At 38.1% G+C, this 27,099-nt stretch overlaps 1 protein-coding gene across 6 annotated transcripts in view; it reads left to right on the top strand.

Annotated features, from left to right (window-relative positions):
- The first annotated feature begins 13,569 nt into the window (after window positions 1-13,569).
- The window catches only part of LOC26514407 (transcription-associated protein 1), a 185,419-nt gene continuing 171,889 nt past the window's right edge, over window positions 13,570-27,099 (top strand). For 3 of the 6 annotated variants that reach the window (XM_044715309.1, XM_044715311.1, XM_044715310.1), the window contains exons 1-2: window positions 13,570-13,953; window positions 25,057-25,242. In XM_044715309.1, coding sequence (XP_044571244.1) covers window positions 13,711-13,953; window positions 25,057-25,242 — 429 coding nt within the window. In that variant the 5' untranslated portion in view covers window positions 13,570-13,710. The remainder of the gene's footprint in view (window positions 13,954-25,056; window positions 25,243-27,099) is intronic. The other 3 variants (XM_032455637.2, XM_014903916.3, XM_032455638.2) reach the window with 2 other exon arrangements.

The raw sequence follows: 27,099 nt of genomic DNA, 5'->3' as shown, positions 1-27,099 counted from the left end.
TGTATTAAATTTATAAATTTATTTTTTCAATATTAGAAAATATTATTATTATAATTCTTCGATAACAATATGTTGTTAATTATATCATTCTATTACATATATTTTAATATTTTAACATTGTTTAACATTGCATATTATATTAGGTCCCATGTTTAACTTAATGTTTGAACATCCTGCAAGGGGCCACAAAAGTGCTTGACTTGTGTTTACATTTTTAAATTAATTATTATTTTCATTCGATTTTTTAGTGGACTGTAATTTTTAATTATTTTGTTTCTTATTTTTTTTTTTTTAGATATAGCTTTTCTTTTTTTTTTTGATTGATTACTTATATGTATAAACCCATTACATTATACAATTAACATACAAAATAAACTTTTTTTTTTAAACATTCGGCATTGGGGTTGGGAATGCTATAGCCATCAATTGTCTTCTCGACTTTAATTTTCTTAAATAGGATATAATAAGTACAGTTATGATTATCATTACCAAAATTAATGAGCTATGACCTGACACATGATGAAAGTCGATATTTTTCAAATTTAAATTTTGTGCTTTCAAATCTTCTATTCGTTTGGGCAGGTGAGTTATTTCTGCTGTATGATTCATAACAGGAGGCTTTAGAGGGTCCCAAGCAATTCTCGGAGTCTCGTTTATTTCTCCTATATAAGCCGAAGCTAATGCTTCTTTACTTTCCTAGAGGCCACCTCGCTGGATGGCAACTATCATTTTTTAATATAACTATTTGACCTTCTTGTATATTCGAAGAATTTCTTCTCCATTTGTATCTTTGTTGCAAAGTATTTAAATAATCATCCGGATCTTTTTTAGTAACTTTTTTTAAATTCGTTTCACCTATTTTTGTTTCTAAGTCATTGATGTCTTTGTTTGTGCACGATACTGGTTGCTACGATTGAATTACTACCCCTGGATTTCGTGCATCCTGACACTGTCCATCCAAAGATAGTTTTTTGCCCAAGAAGCATACCCTATTTGGTTATCTCCGGAAGTAAAATTTGTGGATAGAAATCCGATCCACCATGTCAATTCGACCAGGTTTGTCGAAATTTCGATCCGCTAAATAGAATCTTTTCCAATCCGACTTATTTATAAAAATTTTATTTGTGGGAAGACTTTTCATTAATTTTGGTAAAACAATTGCGTTTGTGCTCACTTCTTTTAAATATTTCATATTATGATTGTCAATTTTAATTTGTGATTTGAAACACAGGCACCTGTTGCTGATACTCCACTTATTTCAGTGTGCGCTTTTATTTTTGGCAACTTAAGCTTTTGTGCCTCTTCTTAAGAAATTAGAGTGCTTTGTGACCCATTGTCAATCAATGCTCTAAATTTCCCGAATTTACCATCTTGACCTTTATCTGAACATACGCCGTGGCCAACAACGCTGGTTCAGAGGTCATGCATGTATTTACATTCTCTTTTTTAAAATGCAACATGCTATGGTGTAATTTTTGACAATACGAGCATACTAGCTCGCTTGTACATTTTGTGTTTGAACTGTGCTTCAAACATCTATAACACACATTCAATCTTTTAACTATATTTGATTTTTCTTGTGGACTTAATGCTTTAAATTTATAGCAAACAATTAATTGATGCCCGGGGATTTTGCACATCGGGCATGTGTGGTTATTTGTGTGATTATTTTGTAATATTTTTCTAGTTGGTAACTCATTTCCAACTGATGTCAACGAACTATGCCGTTGATCTAAAAATTCTATGACATATTTCAAATTTTGGATGTCATTTGACTTTTTTACTTGACCCTCATATTGTTGCAGAGCCTCAATAGTAAATTTCTTTATAATAATATCAATCAATCAGGCGATTCAATTGGTCTGAAAATATTTTTTTATGATTCTCATACCTTTTTATGAGCAACTCCCAGGTTGCATCATAATTATTGCCTGAGCCAAGAATTGCCTGTGCTTCCCCTTTTAGAGCACTTTTAAGGTAGCTTAGCTTCAAGGATGGACTTAAATCCATTCTTGAATGCACAAGCTCCTTGAATAACTCATAAAAATGGTCCCAATCTTTGGAGTTTCCAAAGAAACTGGGAACCTCAATTTTTGGTAGGGTAGGTAGTTCATCCATTTTAGGATTACTACCTTCTACCTTTTCTAATCGACCTACTTCGATTTTATTATTCATGAAATCAATGTGTATTTCAACATCTTCTCTGAGCTCTATTATTTTGGGCATATATTTATTATTTAGCCCTTCAATATTTATTAAATCGGACACTGTTTCTACTCTGCTAAGAAACATTTTTAATTTTTTAATTCTTTTCGGAAAGGTTTTAGCTTTTCTGGATTTCTATATAAGTTTGCTCGAGGTAATCCTCGAGATTCTTTATAGCACCCTCAAGCCTAGAAAAGAGCTCATCCTGGCCAATAATATTTTTAATTTTTTCCTTAGCGGACTTGAATTTTGATAGCATGCTATCGAAATGATTTTTAGTAAAATATTCGTGCTGTACAGCACCAAGTTGAACCAAATGATTATGGTTCGTACAGGCTCTAAGCTCGATATTTTTAAGTGACTTCCTATCCTCTTCTAAATAAGAATTTTTTGCGAGAAGCGCATCTACTTGCCGGGTGAGACGCACCTGGGCTTCTATAATAGCTATTTTTTCTTTTGTTGACATATTAACTTTTTTTTTTTAATTAAAATTAAATTTAAGTTATAAAACTAAAAAGTTATAAAACTAAAAGACCAAACTTGCCGATGACTATAATTGCTGCTGTTGGTTCGATGATTTTGTTGTCGCTGCGCTGTTGATGCAGCTTCTCCTTGGGGTGTTGTCACTGCTGCTGGCTGATGTTGCTGTTTATGTTGGTGTCGCTGCGGATGTTGCTTCTGCGCCACTGTTGCTGTTGCTTCGGCTGATATTGCTCCTGATGTGCTCCTGCTTGGGGTGTTCACTGCTGCTGTGACTGATGTTTTTTCTGCTAGTCACGGCTGATGCTGTTGCGGAAGTTTTTTATACCCTTGCAGAGGGTATTATAATTTTGGTCAAACGTGTGCAACGCAGTGAAGGAGACATCTCCGACCCTATAAAGTATATATATTCTTGATCAGGATCACCTGCTGAGTCGATATAAGCATGTCCGTCTGTCCGTCTGTCTGTCGGTTTCTACGCAAACTAGTCTCTCAGTTTTAGAGCTATCGAGTTGAAACTTTGCACACATCCTTGCAGGTAGTACATAAGTCGGAACGGCCGGGATCGGTCGACTATATCCTATAGCTGCCATATAACTGATTGATCGGAAATGCCATAACTTCGTTGTTTTTTAAGATAGAGGGTTGGGACTTTCCACACATGTTATATTTGATCCAACATATCTTATGTACAAAATTTCATAAGGATCGGCCGACTATGTCCTATAGCTGTGGCTGCGGACTGTGACTGAACTGCAAGGGTATATCAACTTCGGCTCCGTCCGAAGTTAGCTTTCCTTTCTTGTTTTTTGTTGATGTTTTCCGATTTTTTTTTTTTTTTTTTTTTTTAAGTTCTATTTATTTATTTATTATTATTTTTTTTTAAATTTCTTTTGTCCACAATCAAGTAATCACAATTACTTTTTCTTTTTAACTTTTCCGATGTACGCCAACACGTACGTCGGATACGCCAACACACCAATTTAATTTTTCTATATATATTTTAATATATATTTTTTTTTATTATACCGGTGTCGTTCCGGAACAAACACGATAGAAGGAAACAAAAATATTTATTTATTTTTGTTTTTCCTTTCTATTCAATTATGCTCATTGGCATTCATATTATTTAATTCTCTGTGTTCCTTACCTCTTGGGGGGAAACAACAGAAGACTACGATATTTAAACTGGGCTCTTTTTTACCCAGATTGCAGCCTTATTTTTAAGCTACCCTGGGCTGAGAATTTTAATTTTTTTTACAGCCACTTATAGGTGCCAGTTTTTAAATCTGTTAAATCTGAGTCTCTTACCATAATGGTGTTACTCCAATGAGTTCCGTTTCAAAACTGTTTTTATTTCATACACTTCTCTTACAAGAAAGATACATGCAACTGTTTCTTCTTCATCCTCGTCCTTGCAACTGCGACAGTAGTCGTTTTAGGGTGTGTTCATGGTGACTCCGATAGCAGTGCTGATGCGGTCCTTAGTTAAATTTTTATTCCGTTAGATCTCAACTAATTCAGGTTTATATTTAGTGTATAAAAATCAGTTAAAGGCTGCTGTTAAATCATTAACGTTTTCCACATTTTTTACGTATATCGGAGGTGGTTTGACTTCTGTTTTCGGTGCATTGGAAGTGGGTGATAATCATACTAAAATCCTAAGTTAATTTAAAAAAAGTTTAAATTCTTTTAAAACAAGAAAGGAAAGCTAACTTCGGGCGGAGCCGAAGTTGATATACCCTTGCAGTTCAGTCGCAGTCCGCTAGGTGGCGCCACGCATCTTATATTATTAGATATATAGAAGATCGCATATAGTCAGCCGATCCTTATGAAATTTAGCAAATCAGATTATTTTGTCCAAAATAGAATCTGTACCAAGTCCCATCTTTCTAACTTAAAAAACACCAAAGTAATGCCAATTCCGATCGTTGTATGACAGCTATAGGATATAGTCGGCCGATCCTTATAAAATTTTGTACATAAGATATGTTGGTCAAATATAACATGTGTGGAAAGTCCCAACCCTCTATCTTAAAAAACAACGAAGTTATGGCATTTCCGATCAATCAGTTATATGGCAGCTATAGGATATAGTCGACCGATCAAGGCCGTTCCGACTTATGTACTACCTGCAAGGAAAAGAAGGATGTGTGCAAAGTTTCAACTCGATAGCTCTAAAACTGAGAGACTAGTTTGCGTAGAAACTGACAGACAGACGGACAGACGGACATGCTTATATCGACTCAGGAGGTGATCCTGATCAAGAATATATATACTTCATAGGGTCGGAGATGTCTCCTTCACTGCGTTGCACACTTTTGACCAAAATTATAATACCCTCTGCAAGGGTATAAAAATTTGTTTTGCTTATTTTTGAAGAAATGAATGTTTCTGAAGGAATGTGTCAAAATAAACACAAGAAAGGAAAGCGAAATTCAAGTGGAGCCGATCTGATCGGATAAATATCGCAAATGTTGGTGTCGCTTTGGTTAGAGTTGTTGTGTTGATCCGCCACATTGTTCTCCTCTTTTTTAGTGGGACCGAATAACATGAACTTAAATCCCAAAGCTACCGTTACATATAATACTGGGTTCTATCGGCGCTAAGTTTAAACTTGACTAACTATCGATAACCCTAATCCGTTCCAAGAATTTCATTATGCAATCAAAAAATATTTATTTATTTTTCTTTAAAACACAAAAGTTTTGTCATTTCCAATCATACACTAATAACAGCTATTAGATATATACATAGCTATATCATATAGCTATATTATATAGTCGACTGATCACCGTTCCGTCTTCTATATTGCGTACAAAGAAGAGAAGGGCGTGCAAAATTTGGATTCGATAGTTTTTAAACTAAAAGACTAGTCCGCGTAAAAAATTACTAATAAAATTAAAGATAAACGGCCATGTTCATATCGACTCAGGAGGTGATGCTGATCAAGAACATATATACATATAACAACATATAAGAACATATATATACTCTTTATCTTTAAACGGACACATTTGTTCACTGAGTTATTATCAAATCTTTTATTTGTTAACTTTAAACAATCTGGTTTATAAAAACCAATTTTTACTTTTCAAACATCCGTATCGCTTTGCGTGTTCAGTGATATATTTGGATGTAGAATAATAATTTTATTAATTTTCTTCCACAAATAGCAAATAATATTCTTTGCAGTTTACTAACCCACACTAAGCGGTCTCTTTAATCACCCTTTTTAATTTCCCTCGTACAGTGGTTCAAGGTACGCCTATAATAAAAACAACAAAATATTAATAAATAATCATGGACTTTAAACTTTTCTGTGCGTTGAAGTCTTATAATATGACAATCTCCTCATCCCAGCCTACAATCCACTGCTGGCTCTGTGAAAACGTTTTATACGCTCAATGTGCCGGTTTCGGCATCAGTTTCGGATGCCGTTTTACGTAGGTCTGGTCTCCACTTTTGCTGTGACGGTTGTCGTGCTGATCAGGATGAAATGAGATCGTTCATGAGCCAGACTAAAAGTGGATTCAAAGAGTTGATTGGCGGTTTTCGTAAAATCAATGACCAACTCTGAGAAAGATTTCTCAGAGAAAGAAACAAATCTCTTTTAGTGATCTGCTTGTGGCGAATAATCTTCAGCCTACTCAGGCGATAATTATGCAGCCACTTATATCTCTGGCCACCCCAACGGCCGGACCTGAGAAAAATTCGGCTTCCGAATATCTCAGAATAAATGAGCAATGGTCTAATATGTCCTCCGTGGCATCGCTTCAAGTGATATCACCCGACCCAATAATTCAAACACCCTTAAGACTCACCTAAAGTCTACACTCGCTGGCTGCCTACTTATTCCGGCGTCTAGGACTTCTTTTGATTGTCTTTCGACTTCTCCTCTCAATTAGCAGGGGGTAGATAAGTGAGTAGATAGGTTCATGAGTTCTGGTTCGGATTTCGGCAAAACAGTAGTGTCTACAGCCTCGCCTCGTGAAAGTGGTTGGAATATATACGCATAGTCTTGGACCAACTCTTCTAGTGCGTTCTTGACAGACTGGGAATGTTCGCCATCGATTAGCGCTTTGATGATTAAAGAAAACTTTGCTAAAAGAGGCAACTTCATTCCGGGAGATAAGATGAGAAAATCGTTTTCTCTGTCTATGTGTGCTTTCATTTGATTGAGGGTACCATCTCCGATGATTCCGTTGAAAGTTTCTAAGCCAGGGAATACAAGGTGCGTTCCAAAGTAAACAGGACTTTTTGAATCTAGCGGCCTCTAGTGGCGCCATTTATATGTCAACTGGTGCGTTAGAATCTGCTAACCGTTATCGACTTCCAGTAAAATTGCATAAAATTTCATCTATTGGAAGTGAGGTTATTGAGTTTTAAGTTTCAGTAAGTTTTTTTCATCGGTGCAAAAATGAGCTTCAAACAAAGAGCCAACATTAAATTTTGTTTTAAAATTGGTAAAACTTTTACCGAAACGTTTCAATTGATGAAAAAAGTTTATGGGGATAATTGCCTATCCCGTAGCAGAGTGCACGAGTGGTTTCAACGTTTTCAAAGCAGCCGTGAGGACATAAATGACGATGAATGTGTGGGCCAACCAAAATCCGTGATCACCGAAAATTCCATCGAAACTGTGCGTGAATTCATAAAAAATCAGCCGAAATCATCATTGAAATTCATGGAAATAGAATTGAACATCTCCAAAAAATCGACTCATCGCATTTTGACCGAACATTTGGGCTTACAAAAGGTGTGTGCACGGTTTGTTCCGCACAAATTGACTGACGTCCAAAAATTGCTCAGAATTCAACATTCGAAGGACATCATTAAAGAGGCAAAAAAAGACCCGAACTTCCTTTGCAAGATTATGACTGGTGACGAAACGTGGTGTTTTCAATATGATCCCGAAACGAAACGCCAGAGTGCTGAATAGAAGGCGCCGGACGAGCCGAAACCCAAAAAATCGAGCCTGGAGAAGTCAAAAGTGAAGACAATGCTGATTTTTTTTATGATTCCAAGGGTATTGTTCACAAAGAATTTGTTCCACCCGGCCAAAACACTAATGCGGTATTCTTCTACCTTGGAGTTTTGAAGCGTTTGGTGCGACGTATTCGATGTGTTCGGCCCGAATATCGCGAAGATGGATGTTGGCGTTGGTTGCACGATAATGCGCCGTCTCATCGATCGACGCTTGTGACCGACTATTTGACCAAAAATCTAATTTTAGCTAAAACAATCGTTCGACATACTTTTGGCCCTTTATCGGCCATTTACTCTCCTTTTCAGAAGGAGATTATTTTGAATAAAATAAATTGATTTTGCCGAAAAAACTATTTGTTCTGTCTCTTTTTTTTTTAAAAGCTGTTTGCTTTGGAACGCATTTTGTATATAAAACTAGTACTTTTACTACTAGTTGATAGGTTTGCTACCGTCACCGATTTTGGGACGGATTGAATCGATCTATGAGGAATTTAGTCTCCTCCTTCGTACTTTACTCTATGTATGGTACACTAGAGAGGCAAAAAGTTTTAGCCCCCTGCATCCATTTCAAGGGTGCCGTTCCCATTGACCTCCATACTCGTTTACTGAGTACCCAAATTTGATCTGCTGGCCAGTCTTTTATAGGTTCGGTTCGGGGTTGGTATTCGTAGATGCGGTTCATGTACGGGCAGCAGAAGTATGGTACAGTTTCTGCGCCTTCCTAAAAGGATTCGAGCCAGGTGAGCTGTACGGACGGCGCTTGCCTACGAAGCCGCTTTCCAGGCCCCAATTGGTACGGCTGTCCCGACCTATTTGATTCCATTTTGATTCCCTTAGCCGGCCTGAATTCCTGGAGTCGTTGAAAACACCGTAAACTCCAGCTGAACTATAATTCTATTTTGCGGCTCTTGCAGAACCGGCCATTGACTAAGAAGGTGACGAATATCTTGGGGTTGGGTTGTGCAGTAGCATAGCGCGATGCGCCAATTGCCTGATATGGTTGAGAAAACCGATGTATGGCCAGGGCTTGTCTCCTATAAAGGATACATAAGACTAGGCCAAATGAGATCTAATTGCTCAGTTCCCAATGCATGCATATAGCCCACCTCCCGTCCAATCAACCGAATGACGCTGCCGCATAACGTACGGCACATTCGAATCGCTGGGATACATCCGAGAAGGTTTAAGAGAAGAGTAGGAGTAAGATATCACTAGGAAGAGTGTTGCACAGATAAGGCGTTTAGTGGAGCAAAATTTACAATATGTGGTAGAGACCATTGTAGTCCGAACATAATGCCCTGAACGGATCGTGTTGGGCATATGTGAAACTGCAATGGCTGAGGAATAGAGGACAAAAGTTTCTAGTCCTACTATATAAATATATAAGCGTGTTAGTAAATGCTGGCTGTCTACATTTCCATAAATAAGATTATATAGAAACATGACACCCAGCATCGTTCTATTTGTTAATGATGGTAAGTTGATTAATAAAAGTCTACTATGAAAAGATCCTGTTGATAGTGTACCTGTCGTTCACCTGTCGAATATCCAGCGGCTTTTAATAAAATTGTCCAGATAGTTTAAGAGCACGAGTATCAAGAGGAAATTAAAAATATTCGAAAAACCTGGTTGTTAGCCCAAGTCTACAGAAGCTAGATCCATTTGTCCATGAAGCTTCTCAGGCTGGGCTTACCTTTTCGTTGTTGCGGGTCGGGGGGCGACTAGCTAATGCTCCTATATCGTACGATGCCAAGTTTCCGGTGTTGTTGACGAAGCGCTCTTAATTTGTTTAGAGCTATGCCCGATACTTGCACGAGTCAAATTTTCATGTGGGTCCACGAACACTGATGAGTTTCTTGCGAAGTCTGCAGTCAGATAGTACGGTCGTCAATACGCTGTTTTAAATGCAAGCCTCATCTGATGACACAAATCATGAGAGATTTACCCTTAGATCGAATCCGTGCTCTCCGCCCATTCTCCATATGTGGCGTGGATTTCTGCGGCCCTATTGAGACGACATTGAAAATTCGTGGTAGGCCACCATACAAGTCCTACATTGCCCTTTTTGTTTGTTTTGCGTCCAAGGCAGTTCATTTAGAAGTAGTGTCTGATTTATCAACTGATTCCTTTTTCTCTTTCGCGATTTCGCGGCACTGCGGCAGCAAATCGACGACGAAGCGGACGAACTGCGACAATACGCGGATGCGTATTTGTGTTCATACTGACGCGGGCTCCACACTTGGGCGGACTTTATAGTCCTTATGAGGCAGGTATCAAGGCGGAGAGGGAGCGAAAGAAAAGCTCAGTTTCGCTCTCTTGTGAGTACGTCCCGTTTCGCCACAATAGATAAGCTAGGCTTAAGTTTTTTATTGAATATAGATCGAATTATAACGTACAGCCGAGTGCACGCATCTTGTTATTTTTTCGCCGTTTTCGAAAGTTATAATTTACGCAGCCACCTCTTTAGTTATTTCTGTGATAACTTTGAGATAAAATCTCATTAAACAACGTGAGATGAGAGGATTGATGAAATACAAACAGGATATGTCCACGAATTTTGCATAAAAAATTTGGGGAAGTTAACCGACGTTTCCAGCAGAATCGTAATATCCTTCTTAGTGGAAGCCGCCATTATCATCATCGTAGCGGGCGCCAGTGGTGACCCTGGCATTAACATTAGTTTAAGCACGTCTATAACAATGAACAATGAACCTTCCTTAGATTTAATTATGCATAATATAGCATCTTATATAAGAATTGTTCTTCTGAAATAAAGATAGTTGCGAATACAGAGTAGATCGGTTCGTTGCTCAGTGTCAAGGTACGGCACTTAAAACCAACGTACTTCGAGTGATCCTGTGTAAAACGGACCACAAGAAAAACTTTCGTCATCGAACCTACTTCTAGTGGCTCCTGTGTAAACGGACCACAAGTAGAGCATCGAGTGTTGCTCCCGTGAAACGGACAACAAGTAGAACCTGCGTTACCTAACCTACTTCGAGTGTTGCTCTCGTGAAACGGACCACAAGTAAAATCGGCCGATTTACTTGTGGAATCAGCCAAAACCCGTACCATCTGTACTTGAGGAGAAACAACCCTGGACTTCAAGTATCTCACATCAACTCATGATCACAGCAAGCGCCTGTTCAACCCGATCAGTCCCTAGCAGAATCCAGGTACATTAAGTCAGAACTTTTATACGTTTTTGACTACGACTCCGTTATGCCCGCGAGTTCAAATTCGACGTAGTGGCCGCTCTACGGACGAACAATACGATATATAAAGCTCTTTATTTTTCGCAGCTCACGCACACTCTTACGCACAGCACCACTGCACTACCACCACTAAAGAACTTGGCAGACGGCGCCATACAAGGCATCGGTGGAAAGGAGGTGCAAAAAAATATTGCCAGGCATTTTACAGACGCAAAAGGAACTGAGAATTCAGCAAAACCTTCTCAGAATGGTAGACTGAGCAACAGGGTACTCCTGTACGATACAAACGAAGGACGGAAAGAGCGAGAAGTCACCAGGTATGCTTTAGGGCTCTATGCTGGGGCCGCTCTTGTGAAATCTACGATGTACGATGAAGTTCTTTGGATGCCAATGGCTAAGGGAACATCCATCTTAGGATTCGCCGTGACATGAGCAAATACAGGAGAGGACGGAGCTGGTCACTATGGACTGCCAAGAAGACGGCGGCAAGTCCAACTGGGAAAGCCAATGGGAGCAGTTAACAAAGGGTCGCTGGACGCATCGGCTCATTCCGGATGTGCGATTGTTAACAAGAAGCAAGCACGGTGAAGCTATATGAAGCGCTTAGTGAACGAAAATGAAGACGGCTGTCCTACGTGCGGTAAAGGAGTGATAGAGGACCCACTTCACGTCCTCTTCGACTGCTAGGTCTTCCATGAGGATCGCCTTAACTTGAAGAAGATCCTGGACGAGATGTTTACACACGCGATCCTGCTGCCTCAAATGCTCCAGACGTCGGAGAAGTGGAAAGCCATAGCCAAATTTCTGGCTAAGGCGATGAAGGAAAGGGCGCGTAATGGTCAGAAGATGAAAGGTTTACGGCCGTACCACGCAACACAGCACTAAGCTCATCTAGCCACGATAAGAAAAAGGAAAGGTAGAATAAGAGGTAATAAATAAAAAAAAATATTAAAAAAACACCACCGCTGCTTTACAGTCTGTAAAGGGACTATAAGAAGTGTCAGATAGCCAGCAGGGGTTATTTTTTTTGGTACCCTACTTTATCTCGCAAAAACTTCCTTAATTTTAAATTTTTTTCACATAGAAAAATATATCTATGTAATTTAATTATACTTAATGTATGGTAAAATTCAAAGTTCTTCTTTTAATGGGCCCATTAATACGAAACAATTCCACAAAATCAGATTATCAGTTTCAAAGACTTTATTAAAGATCGTACTATTATTAAAATTGAAATCTCAATTATACATTACTTGATAATATATTAACTAAATACAAAACTAAACCAAAAAAAAAGAAGAAGAAAATATTTTCTTTATAGTATATATGAATGGAAAAGCGCAATGCCTAATTTGTTTTAGATCTGTTGCTAGAAAAGCGTTCATCAATTTAAAAAAAGCACAGTCTTCGACGAGACTGGCAACTCATGATGAGTTCGTCGAAGACTTAAATATTTCAAAAACTACAAGTTTTTTCAAAATTCTAAAAGTGGTGGTCATTTTGGTTTGTTTCAATTTAAAAAAAAAAATTCAAAAAGTCATGCTTTAAAATTTTGAAAATTTTTATTTTTGAATATTTTCCAAATCGGAAGTGGTCATTTCAAAATATTGATGGTCATTTGTGGTCATTTGATGGGCAATCGATTGCACCCTTTTTTCCAAAAAATATCATTTCACCCGACCCAACTTCTCGTAGCTGAACCCACGATCTAAGATTAACAGGCAGATATCTTAACCATTGAACCATTGGGTTAAAGTTTCACGCGAAAAATATTTAGAATAACAGGAATATGTGAACATACTCTCCCTCTCCGCTCACTTACTTTGCTGAGAGAATTTTTTTTCTCTCATCGTCTGTGTTGAGCTATCAGCGTTTTATTAGCGACCGAATTAATAAGACGAGGTTCAATTTACAATTAAATTTATTATGGGTCAATTTAACTCCAAAACAAATGCAGCGGCCGATCCAAACAACGCCGAATATATCTGGCCGCTGCATTTGTTTTGGAGTTAAATTGACCTATAATAAATTGAATTGTAAATTGAACCTCGTCTTATTAATTCGGTCGCTAATAAAACGGGAGAAACAAAGAATCTGGGAGAAACAAAGAATATGGAACAGCTGATAACGGGCAATTAGTGGACCGCTGCGGCTAGTTACGGTGAGAGAATTAAATTATGATATTTGATGCTGGCACAAGTCCCAACAGTCTGTCTTTGCATTTTATATTTTTTTTAAAGACGTTGCCTCTCACTCTTTTCTCAGAGTGACCCTTTCTAACGCTGGGGAATATTTTCCTTAGTGATTTTCGGTACTGCAGGGAATTACAAGTACAACAAGTAGAACTCGTTTAACTAGTACAAGTGCGAGTACCACTCGTTAATTTATCGTTATAAGCGATAACCCTCTCATGTTTAATGATGATAATAGAAATCGTATATGTATCATTTGTTAGAAACATTGTCTATTTCTAAATTTAAATTCATATAAATTTGTCAAAAAGTACAGCTGATTTTAAACAGAGTTAATGAATACACTGAAACAAGTATTTTGGATCAGAGATTTAGATTTAAATATTAACATAATTGAATATCAACACCCTGTTTTCCGTGTTCTTTTTCAACTGTTCCTAATGGACGAGCTAACATAACACATATTTTCCAATGTATGTGCTCTTTTACAATAGAATCAATGTTATCAACATTCTGATAGCTTAGGATAAGCATTCGACGTGGTCTTGGCTTCAAGCTCCATCCCTGGTATAGCAGTCAATTTACAACAGAGATAGTTTTGTTTACACCGGCAAAATTGGTTAAAAATAATGACAATGTCGGTCAATGAAGGAATTCCCGTAAATACCTTCCGTAATTATTTAAATATACTTAACGACTCATCTGCAAAAGAAGAAATTAAGCTGAAAGCAACACAAGAGCTTAGTGAACACTTTGAAATCATAATGCAAAGTCCTGCCTATCCATCATTCCTAGAATCCTCGCTTAAAATATTTTTGCGTATATTGCAAGAAGGCGATCCTCAATTTATTCAAGAAAATACTATGCAGCATGTAAGTTAATTTTTCATTTCTAGAACAAAAAATAATTTTAAGATTTGTCTGGACCTTAATGTACCAACATCAAATTAAACCGGACGTACATACATACATATGTATACATATACAATAAATGTAAGCATACTTGTACAACACATCGACGCATTTCCGCGAAAATATCGAATGTCCCTTCGACCCCTGGTTCGATATAAACATGTCCGTCCGTCTTTTTTAACTTGTCTTTCACTTTTAAAGATATCGACTTTAAACTTTGCACACATATGTAACTAATTGATATGTTATGGTATGCAGATCCATTTAGTATTTAGCTAGAAGATTGGGTCTTAATACACTTTACATTTTCGGCAAACTAATGTAAATTTAGAATGTAGGGGTCAACCAAATTTATCCCTTAGCTGTCATTTAACTGAACGATCGGAAATGACAGAACCTTGGTGCTTGGAACATTTTTATACCCTTCTATTCTGTCTGTTTCTACGCAAATTAATCTCTCAGTTTTAAAGCAATCGAGTTGAAACTTTGCACACATCCTTCTTTTGTTTGCAGGCACTATATACAGTGGCGAGCATATTTGGATACATGCTTGTCACTTTTGAGTTCAAAGTGTCATAAAAGTGGTAAAAAGTTATTAATCGCCACAATTTCTTTTTGCCAATAATCTCTATAATTAATAACACGCCTAGGCATGCAGGTCGTCACCTCGTGGACTTCCGTCCACAGTGATTCATTTCTACCATACATGAAAAAAAAAACGAAAATGCAAATAAAAAACAGTGTGTGTCTAGGGACACGCGTGAGGAACGAAGTTCTTTTGGCATGTTTACTTTTAGCAGGCATGACGAGATGGAGGTCAATGAAGGAGAAACTGAATGAAGAAGTGAATGAAGGCGAAAAACGATTTACAACATTTATACAAAAATGATTTTACTTTTACCTATTTATTCTAGGTAGGTCTGTGAAGTTGGCACCCCAAATTTCGAATTTCAAGAAAATAATAACTGACCATTATTGACCATCGTTTGACCACTATTGACCACAAATATTTTCGTTTTACCACCTTCCGAAAAAAAATTAGAGCAAAAAAACTTTCCGGGGGCCAACTTCACACTAGCCCCCGGGCATCAGAAAACATCTTTTGACATTAAATTTTAACGCATAGACCAGTTTAAACGATTGACCATCCCATAAAATCGATTGACCAACCCATAAAATCACTTGACCACCAAAAAAAAATTTTTTTTTTTAATTCCTCAAGGTCATGTGTCGGGGGCAAGCAACCAACGTCAGAATATGAAAAAAACATGTCATTTGAAAGCATTTTTGCAGAAATTGGAATTATGATAATTGACCATCTCTCAAAAATGAATGATCAATACATTTGAGAAAAATCTTCGTTTTACCACTTCGCAAAAAGAAGATATAGCCAAAAAAACTTCCCTGGGGCCAACTTCATACTACCCCCATCATATGTAGAAACATGTATAAAAAACGTAAACTTTTCCAAGAAAACACATTTCGTAAAAGTTTAAATTTTGATGTACCCAAGATTTTAAAAAATGATTCAATAAAAACTATAATTTTGGAAGTGGTAAAACGATGATTTTTGTTAAGGATAATGTTGATACGATGTTTAGAAATGGTCAACCATTAGAATTGCGAAATTCGCAAAAATACGTTTTTTATACGTATTTCTACATATGATGGGGGTAGTATGAAGTTGGCCCCAGGGAAGTTTTTTGGCTATATCTTCTTTTTGCGAAGTGGTAAAACGATGATTTTTGTTAAGGATAATGTTGATACGATGTTTAGAAATGGTCAACCATTAGAATTGCGAAATTCGCAAAAATACGTTTTTTATACATGTTTCTACATATGATGAGGCTAGTATGAAGTTGGCCCCAGGGAAGTTTTTTTGGCTATATCTTCTTTTTGAGAAGTGGTAAAACGATGATTTTTGTTAAGGATAATGTTGATACGATGTTTAGAAATGGTCAACCATTAGAATTGCGAAATTCGCAAAAATACGTTTTTTATACATGTTTCTACATATGATGAGGCTAGTATGAAGTTGGCCCCAGGGAAGTTTTTTTGGCTATATCTTCTTTTTGAGAAGTGGTAAAACGATGATTTTTGTTAAGGATAATGTTGATACGATGTTTAGAAATGGTCAACCATTAGAATTGCGAAATTCGCAAAAATACGTTTTTTATACATGTTTCTACATATGATGGGGGTAGTATGAAGTTGGCCCCAGGGAAGTTTTTTTGGCTATATCTTCTTTTTGCGAAGTGGTAAAACGAAGATTTTTCTCAAATGTATTGATCATTCATTTTTGAGAGATGGTCAATTATCATAATTCCAATTTCTGCAAAAATGCTTTCAAATGACATGTTTTTTTCATATTCTGACGTTGGTTGCTTGCCCCCGACACATGACCTTGAGGAATTAAAAAAAAAAATTTTTTTTTGGTGGTCAAGTGATTTTATGGGTTGGTCAATCGATTTTATGGGATGGTCAATCGTTTAAACTGGTCTATGCGTTAAAATTTAATGTCAAAAGATGTTTTCTGATGCCCGGGGGCTAGTGTGAAGTTGGCCCCCGGAAAGTTTTTTTGCTCTAATTTTTTTTCGGAAGGTGGTAAAACGAAAATATTTGTGGTCAATAGTGGTCAAACGATGGTCAATAATGGTCAGTTATTATTTTCTTGAAATTCGAAATTTGGGGTGCCAACTTCACAGACCTATTCTAGGTATATAAAGCTAATGATAACCAAAGATATGAATTAAAGTTTTAAAATCATCTGTCGCGTTTTTTCAAATAAGAGATAATTCGACGTGTGATATTTTAGCTTTCTGATATTTAAAAAAAAAATTATTTTTTGTGATGTATTGACGTGTGATCTTTTTTACAATGATATTTAGGGTTAAATTTTTATGTTAAATTCTTAGCAGAAAGAAAATATCGGCTTCTACATATATTGAAAAAATTTAAAAATTGAAAACTGGCATATTGAAAACTGAATATTGGAAAAATTTAGATTGACAATTGAATATTGAAAAAAATTAGATTGACAAAGAAAACTGAAGATATGAATTACAACTTCCAAATCATCTGTCGCATTTCTTCAAATAAGAGACAGAGGGAAAGGAGAAAGGATAGTAAGGAGAAATGGTTATATCCTCTCACTCCACGAAGGAGAAGAAAACGGAGAGCCGTTTAACGTTACGTTACTGTTTTTCTCGGCTTGCCCTCCTCCGCCAAACTCATACCGCGCCATAAGAAACTTCGTTCCAATATGATTTTTTGTTCGTGGTATTTTTGGTGTTTTTTAATAGTGAAATGTAGCTTTTGAAAAAAAATATATCTTCGATTTTGTTAAACAAAAAGAACAAAAGTTTTACACCTGAAACTGCAGTTTTCGACTTTTGTTTGTGTTTTTCGGATTTTGATGCCAGTTTTTCGGTACAACTTACAAAAATTCTGTTATTTTTTGCCACATATCATTGTTATCTCATACACACAGGTACTCCGGAGCGCACGCAAGGTTGAATTGACTTTTTTTGGAAAAAGCGTTATAACTTCACCAATTTTAATTATTTTTTCATGAAATTTGTCTCGTTTTATTCAGAATTGATGAGACAACATTGATATGTGGCATGAATGACCGAATTTTTCTAAGTTGTACCGAAAAACTGACGTCAAAATCCGAAAAACACGAATAAAAGTCAAAAACTTCAGTTTCAGGTGTAAAAATTTGGTCCTTTTTGTTTAACAAAATCAAAGATATATTTTTTTTTCAAATATTTCAAAAATTGTTTTGTGATATACTCGACCCAATGAACAATTCCTACTATGTCACTTCAAAAGTTCAAAATCACTGTTACACTGTGTAATATTCCTTACTATCTAACTGAATGCGGTTTATTTTGGTTTCGTCTGACGGGCCGTTCAAGTATTACGTGATACTTATTTCTGGTTTATTCACCTCCCTCCCCCCCCGACAATGATAACGCATGATAAGAACAAAACCCCCTATTAAACACGTGAAAAGTTATTTTGTGAAAGGAGGATAATATCACGTGACCATGGGCTTCGACCCCTCCCTCCCCCAGTGCGATAGTTTATGATCATTTTGAGAACACATTTTGACCGCTGTGATTTTGGTCGAAAATGTGCAACGAGATATTCAGGTTACTATAAAAAGACAGAACAGCTATCTCATACAAAGAAAAGGGTTCCATGGCGGGCTCACTACAACAGGGTTGCTAAGCAAGCGAGGACTACCCAAGCTAGTATGAAGCGTAACAGGTTTGAATCGATATATCTTATACTTCGTAGATATATTGTATTCGTGCAAATGTACATATGTAAAAGGGAAATTAAGTGTAAATTTATTTTATTTATATTGTTTAGTATACCTCCTCCTAATCCAAAAAAGATAACTTTGCTCAAACTTTTTCGTATCGAATCATGAAGAATTTTTCCACTTTGTCTTAATAGAATTAACCAATTAATTAGATTTGAGTTTAAATTCATTATTTTTTTTCGAAAAAATAAAAAAAAAATTTGGTTTAAAATATGCGCGAAGAAGTATGCGTGGGCGTTCGAACACGAACTCTTTTTTAGGCCCGGCCAGGTCTAACACTATACTTGTTTACCAAGGCCCGGGCCCGGCACGAAACTTATTTACACATATAAGGTAATTTAAAAGACATGCAATTTATATATATACAGTTGCGAAAAAAAATAATAGCAACACTACATTACATTTCTATTTTTATTAAAATAAAACGTTATTGGTGTTGTTATTTTATTTAAACAAATTTTTTTATGTAGTATGATGATATTCTTACTAAACAAAAATAGCGTTATAGTTACTCAAATTCCTGTTTTAATATATATTTTTTTTAATATTTTACTAAAAAAGACCGCAAAAGTACAGAAAAAATAGCACTACTTTCGATATCTTAAGAATGCTTACTATTTTCCGACTTAAAGCACGTGTTTTACAAATTTGTCTTCAATTTGATAACTTCAATAAAAACAAGAAAGGAAAGCTAACTTCGAGCGGAGCCGAAGTTTATATACCCTTGCAGTTCAGTCGCAGTCCGCTAGGTGGCGCCACGCATCTTATATTATTAGATATGTAGCGGATCGTATATAGTTGGCCGATCCTTATGAAATTTGGCATATCGAATTATTTTGCCAAAAGAGTAATCTGTACCAAATCCCATCTTTCTAACTTAAAAAACACCAAAGTTATGCCAATTTCGATCGTTCTATGACAGCTATAGGATATAGTCGGCCGATCCTTATGAAATTTTGCACACAAGATATTTTGGTCAAAAATAACATGTTCGGAAAGTCCCAACCTAACTTAAAAAACACCAAAGTTATGGCATTTCCGATCAATCAGTTATATGGCAGCTATAGGATATAGTCGACCGATCCCGGCCGTTCCGACTTATATACTGCCTGCAAAGGAAAGAAGGGTGTGTGCAAAGTTTCAACTCGATAGCTTTAAAACTGAGAGACTAGTTTGCGTAGAAACGGACAGACGGACAGACGGACATGCTCATATCGACTCAGGAGGTGATCCTGATCAAGAATATATATACTTTATAGGGTCGGAGATGTCTCCTTCACTGCGTTGCACACTTTTGACCAAAATTATAATACCCTCTGCAAGGGTATAAAAATCATTCAAATGAGTGATCTCATCAAAAAGTTTATAGGGATGGAAAATCCTTTCCATAAGTGGGTCGACTTGTTGGATGTTCAAATAAGTTGATAAGAAACGCTATTACCTATAAAAAAAAAGTAAAGAAACACGCGGTAGAAAGCGTTCCCTGACCTCTCTATGTCAAAAGGTTGGTTCGCCATAAAAAAAGGGAACCTTTCAAGCCCACTACAGAAGGACCTGAATATTGCTGCAACGGATCAAACAGTGGGCATATATATCTCAGAAAACATAATCTGAAAGCCTGCAGACCAAGAAAAAGTCCACTTTTAAATGCCAGGCATATTGCAAGCCCCAGTACACCACAAATACTATAAAGCATGGAGGACGCAGCGTCATGGTATGCTTTCCATGCAACGGAGTAGGTGTACTGGATTAAAACTATTATGGATCATATACGCTGGCGAATACTCATCATAAGGTACAGCCCCATCTTCATTGGGTCTTCCAAACACGGCTGGAATTTTATACGCCATCGTTGAGAAACCTACTGCGATTTTACAAAGTGATGCAACACAACCCACGACAAACATTCGATGCCAAATGTTCGAATAACAATGTGGATTGCTAATGGCGTTATACGGTAAAACTAGAAATGACAGAATTCTTCCTCAAAAATCACAGTCATTGACTTACGAAAAAGTTTCTCATGTGGGTGAAGTTCTAAGAAGATTGCACGATACGAACATGAGGGTGTCAAGGGAAAAGTATCAATTTTTTAATGGAAAGGTTTGAGTTTCTTGGCTTTGTTGTCTCCCAAGACATATTGCATTAAAAAACAAGAAAGGAAAGCTAACTTCAGGCGGAACCGACGTTGATATACCCTTGCAGTTGATAACTTGAAAAACAACGAAGTTATGGCATTTCCGATCAATCAGTTATATGGCAGCTATAGGATATAGTTGACCGATCCCGGCCGTTCCGACTTATATACTGCCTGCAAAAGAAAGAAGGGTGTGTGCAATGTTTCAACTCGATAGCTTTAAAACTGAGAGACTAGTTTGCGTAGAAACGGACAGACGGACATGCTCATATCGACTCAGGAGGTGATCCTGATCAAGAATATATATACTTTATAGGGTCGGAGGTGTCTCCTTCACTGCGTTGCACACTTTTGACCAAAATTATAATTCCCTCTGCAAGGGTATAATAAAAAAAACCCAGTAACGGCCGGTAAGTGAACTAGGAACTAAGACCTTTCTTAGGGCTCGCTAACTCTTACAGTGTGCCGAATCAATGCGTTTAGCACACTCAGGAGTTTTCTTGTAGATGTAATTCTACACTACCCAGACTTTTCGTGCCTTTTGACCTGACAACGGACGCTTCTACTACGGGTATAGGTACGGTTTTACCGCAAAAGACCAATAACCATGATTTCGAGAACGCTAAAGGACAGGGAAGTAAACTACGCCAAAAATGAGAGCGGCTCACATTTAAAGTCTTCGATAAAAACCCGAACTCTAAGAGTTCGTTGAAAAGTGCGTATCAACGATGGCGGCGACAAAGTTCTATATACGCCGGAAAATTACGTACAAGAATCGGATGCCTCGATGATACGCAGCGAAGAGTCGATAACTTATGTTATCGAAGCTAGTGGAAAACCTGTCAACTGATTTTATAATCAAATAGTTCTAAAGGAAGCAGTCACCCCAAATCGCAGGACATTTAAACAGTTCAGGTCAAAAACACGGCACCTTATTAGTAATAAGTTATTACGTTTAGCAGTAGGGAGAGTTTGATATGTTGTAACTCCTAACGAGAAAGAATGTTGTAACTCCTAACGTGGTAAATGCAATACACTACGAGCTGCCGACTCTGGCCTATATTCAATATAAATTGGTTAGGCTTTTCCCGCTACCAAGTTTTGGTACTGCAGATATTGGGTGACGGATATTATTAGGAGGCATGAGCTCACAGAGCTACCCAGAAAAATTTTAAGCAGGTTTTACTTGACTATTATTATCCAAAAATGGGAAAGATAGCATCCAAAGTGGCCCTAAATTACAGGATTTGTAACAAGGGGAAACGACAGGCATACCAAAAAACAAGAGCTTGGACTGACTCCAATACCCATGCGTGTTGGTGAGTGAAAGCATCAGCCAAACATCTGAATAAATGAAAGTTCAACATTTGTTTGTCATTAACCTGGCTCAGTGACTGGCTACCAAACGGTGTCAGGACGTTAATAAAAAAATATTCTTACCCGACACGTTTATATAAGGTTTATTTTTATTTTTCCATATGCCGAATAAGAATATGTAATATGTTTAATATAAATATTGCATTTTTACGTGACCTCATTTGATACCAAATATTTTGGGCATGGCATGCTGGATCGCCACCGTTATATTACCTCGTCAAGAAGCTTTTTTATACCCTTGCAGATATAATTTATAATTTTGGTCAAAAGTGTGCAACGCAGTGAAGGAGACATCTCCGACCCTATAAAGTACAGTTTAAGCCTCTCAGTTTTAGAGCTTTCGAGTTGAAACTTTGCACTCATCCTTCTTTTTCTTGCAGGTAGTACATAAGTCGGAACGGCCGGGATCGGCCGACTATATCCTATAGCTTCCATATAACTGATTGATCGGAAATGACATAACTTTGGTGTTTTTTAAGTTAGAGGGTTGGGACTTGGGACCAAAATATCTTATGTACAAAATTTCATAAGGATCGGCCGACTATATCCTATAGCTGTCATAGAACGATCGGAATTGGCATAACTTTGGTGTTTTTTAAGTTAGAAAGATGGGACTTGGTACAGATTCTATTTTGGACAAAATAATTTGATTTGCCAAATCTCATAAGGATCGGCCGACTATATCCTAAATTTTTCGATAGTTTGGCCGTTATAATTCAAGCGAGCATGATACGATGATTATACAGATGTACAATATAGCATTTAGAAGCTCGGCCATACGTGTCGCCTGAAAAACCCTCTTCCGGGGTTAAAAAGAAGCTGCGAATTTCTTGCGATATTTTTTTCGGAGTGCAGTAACTGGCCAATGCAAAGCTCCTTCAGCTTGCAGACTTTGATGACAAATTTGCTTACCCCATTGAAGAAATCATTTTTCATGATAAACCCCTAGCACACGGCTAAAATCGTAAAAAATTTTGCTAATAAAAAAAACGAATGGCAAAGTACGATAAGGGCTCTGGAGAACTGTGGGTCACCATAGAATCAGGATGGAAAAATATTTAAAGGAAATTTGCAGAATTTGGTCGAAAGTATGCCTAGGCGCATTAAAAGTGTCATTAAAGCTAAAGGTCTTTGCACAAAGTACTAATATTTGGGAACAACGACGAAAAAGCACACGTGCAAAAGTGGATACATTGGCTTTTTTTTTAAATAAAAAACAATAGAGGAAAGCTAACTTCGGGCGAAGCCAAAGTTGATATACCCTTGCAGTTAAGGTTGTGCCATTTCCAATCGTTCAGTTATATGGCGGAAATTTGGCAGAACAAATAGGATTGCCCAACATAGAATCATTAGAAAGTCCCATCATTCTAGCTTAAAAAACACCAAAGTTATGAAAATTCCGATCGTTCCGTTACATGGCAGCTATAGAATATAGTCGGCCGATCCTTACGAAATTTGGCAAATCAGATTATTTTGATGGAATCTGTACCAAGTCCCATCTTTCTAATTTAAAAAACACCAAAGTTATGCCAATTCCGATCGTTCTATGATAGCTATAGGATATAGTCGGGCGATCCTTATAAAATTTTGTACATAAGATATTTTGACCAAATATACCACATGTGGAAAATCCCAACCCTCTAGCATAAACAACACCGAAGGTTAGGCATTTCCGATCAATCAGTTATATGGCAGCTATAGGATAACGTCGACCGATCCCGGCCGTTCCGACTTATATACTGCCTGCGAAGAAAAGAAGGATGGGTGCACTCGATAGCTCTAAAACTGAGAGACTAGTTTGCGTAGGAACAGACAGACGGAGAGTCGGAAATGCTTATATCGACTCAGGAGGTGATCCTGGTCAAGAATATATATACTTTATAGGGTCGGAGATGTCTCCTTCACTGCGTTGCACACTTTTGACCAAAATTATAATACCCTTTGCAAGGGTATAAAAATGTTTGAAACAGCCCCAAGCGTCTTTAAAAATAGCAAGGTGTGCCATTTGCGATCGTTCATTTATATGGCAGGTATAGATATCATAAACAAAAACAATTTTTATGCTCCTTTGCAAACTTGATACGTTTAGCAATATGTCTGGCATTTAAAAGTGGGTATTTTCTTAGGCTGCAGGCTTTCAGATTTATTGTCTGAGATATGTGCGCACTGTTTGATCCGTTGCAGCAATATTCTGGTCCTTTTTCAGGTTTGTAGCAGACTTGAAGTGTTCTTTTTTGCTATGGTGAACCAACCGTTTAACGTCTAGAGGGGTCAGAGAACGCTTTCTACAGCGTGTTTCTTTACTTTTGTTATAGGTAATAGCGTTTCTTATCATCTTAGACGAATTTGTAAAACACTTGCTTTAAGTCGGAAAATAGTGACCTTTTCTGCTTGCATCCTTAAGATATCGAAAGTAGTGTTATTTTAAATACCCTTGTATAGGGTATTATAATTTTGGTCAAAACTGTCAAAGTTTATAGGGTCTCCAACCCTTATATATATAAAGTAAAGTATATATATATTTTTGATTAGGATCACCTCCTGAGTCGATATGAGCATGTCCGTCTGTCTGTTTCTGAGAGACTTGCTCAGTTTTTAAGATATCGAGTTGAAACTTTGCACACATTCTTCTTTTCTTCGCGGGCAGTATATAAGTCGGAACGGCCGGGATCGGTCGACTATATCATATAGCTGCCATATAACTGATTGATCGGAAATGCCATAACTTTGGGGTTGTTTAAGTTCGAGGGATCGGAATTTCCACTCATGTTATATATTGCCAAAATATCTCGTTCGAGGGATCGGAATTTCCACTCATGTTATATATTGCCAAAATATCTTATCTACAAAATTTCATAAGGATCGGCCGACTACATCCTATAGCTGTCATAGAACGATCGGCATGGTATAACTTTGGTGTTTTTTAGGTTATAAAGATGAGACAAAGAACTCCGATTTGGCAAATTTCATAAGGATCGGTCGAATATATCCTATAGCTGCCACATAACTGAACTATCGGAAGTGGAACAACCTTAACTGCAAGGGTATATCAGCTTCGGCTCCGTCCGAAGTTAGCTTTCTTTTCTTGTTTTACACTAATAAATTCATATTTAACATCAATAAAACCATATTTTATATTAATAAACAGTTAAACCATTAGTGTATTCACATTACATTAAATGTGATTCATTTAAATATTACATGTATTGTGTTTCAGATTCGCAAGCTTATTTTGGAGATGATTCATAGATTGCCAATAACAGAAAGCTTAAGACAACATGTCAAATCAATTATAACCATGATGCTTAAATTATTAAAAACGGATAATGAAGAAAATGTTCTAGTGAGTCTTCGCATCATTATTGAACTGCATAAACACTTTCGTCCATCATTTAATCCAGAGGTATGTAGATTATATTTGGTATATTACCTATTAACTCTTTTAATAGTTTACTTATATAAAAGAAAAGCAAAAGAAATTCTCTTAAGCTTAGGTGAGATCATTTGTCAGGGAAACATTGTTTCTACAACACGATCCATCCTGGGGCAACCATCCATTGAAGGAAAAAACTAAGTATGTTTTTCGGTTTATCGTTAATTCGAAAATACGAGTGGACACTCATAAAGTGCTATTGTAAATTAGAGAAACTGTTCCTCTCGAATAGTGAAACAATTTTTATTCCCTTGCAGAGGGTATTATAATTTTGGTCAAAAGTGTGCAACGCAGTGAAGGAGACATCTCCGACCCCATAAAGTATTGTGAGGAGATTAGATCTCCCACACACCGAGACAGGTGGCAAGAGGGCCAGCAGCGGGGGGGAACAAGCAAGTCAGCACTGCAGCGTCGGATGGGACAGCGCTGCTGTGTTTAGAAAAACGGAAAGGGAGAAATGCGTCGAGCACAGACGGCATGCGGGGGCAGGTGTATGTCTCGGATCTCTCCGATCTTGTTTAACGTGGCGTGTTCCACACTGAAGGGATTACAACCACGGCACTCGAATATACCTACGAGTAGGCATATAGTGCATGGGCACGGATGGTACGCCTGCCAACGCCCCGGAATAGAAGCTATAGCAAATACATAGCAACTAGCCCGGTACCAATTTAAGTATCTGCGAGTCGGACAGAATACTTCCCCTTGGTGAGGAGCGAAGTGTATCTATGCGGGGCATGCGGGGGCAAGAGGAATTCGCACGGCGTCGCGAACGAAAGAAGGAGGAGGAGGAATAACCGTGGAACGTAACAGTCCCGGCCGGGCCTCCGCGGCCGCTCTCGAAGGTCATAGGAAACAGCGGGGACGGCGGGATACGAAGCGGCCGGCGACTGCGCAGCTGTGTTTACAAAATGCACAAAACACAGAAATGCATTTGGAATGCCCAGAGGGGGGGATCGCGCGGTATCTGGACGAAGTCCGATGACCGGCACAAAAACAATGCAGATCGGAGGCCCAAGCAGGGCAATCGGGCAAAGAAAGCCCGCCGATAGAAAGACGGCGGGATTGGAGAAAGCTAACGGAGAAAGTAAATGAGCCTAGGATTAACGGCAGGAAGTAGATTTGCAAGGAATAACGGGCGCCTCTGGCACTATATAAGGAGGGCCCCTGGAGCAAATCAGGACCGAGTCTTCTAGGGAAGCTGGAAGAGTTGAGTGAAAGACCCCCGTGGGTAAGTCTGACATTCAAGCGGGAAAGTTTCCTTAGAGGAATTAGGAGTACAGGCTGAAGGACCCCCCCGAAACCAGCAAGGAGTAAGGGGAAAGGATCAAGGATCCGCGGCAAACTGAGGCCCAAGGGTAAACGAGTCGGGTGGAGTTATTCCCGGACACAACAGGTATCCTGGTGTAGTAGCGGCAACGACGGATCAGCCTGGCGTACGCCTTGCCTGCTCCTGACCGTTCGATCCAGGTGTGATCCTGTAACGCGAGGGATAGCCAGCTCGGGAACTCAAGCCCAACAGTAAAACCACGCAGGGACACCTCGGCAAAGTCAAAAGAATCCTGATCCAGGCGCTGGAGCGTATGCACAGCGTATCACCTGGAGTCAAAGGAGACGCGACGCCAAAACCTCTGGCCTACCATAGATCCTGCGGGGCGTAGGCACGCAGGTGTTTGGAGGCGAGTGGCGAACGCGACCGGGGGCGTGTCCTGTGCGGTAGGTAGGCTCTTCGTGCCCTGATCCGGCCGCTAAGCAGCGAGGAGCATATCCTGGTAAGCCACTCGGCCTGTTAACACGGATTAGGTGCCGGCCACGGCGAAAGGGCAA

Source organism: Drosophila ananassae, chromosome 3L (assembly GCF_017639315.1).
Source record: "Drosophila ananassae strain 14024-0371.13 chromosome 3L, ASM1763931v2, whole genome shotgun sequence".
Classification (NCBI taxonomy): Eukaryota; Metazoa; Arthropoda; class Insecta; order Diptera; family Drosophilidae; genus Drosophila; species Drosophila ananassae.
This window is presented reverse-complemented; position numbering and strand designations above follow the sequence as displayed.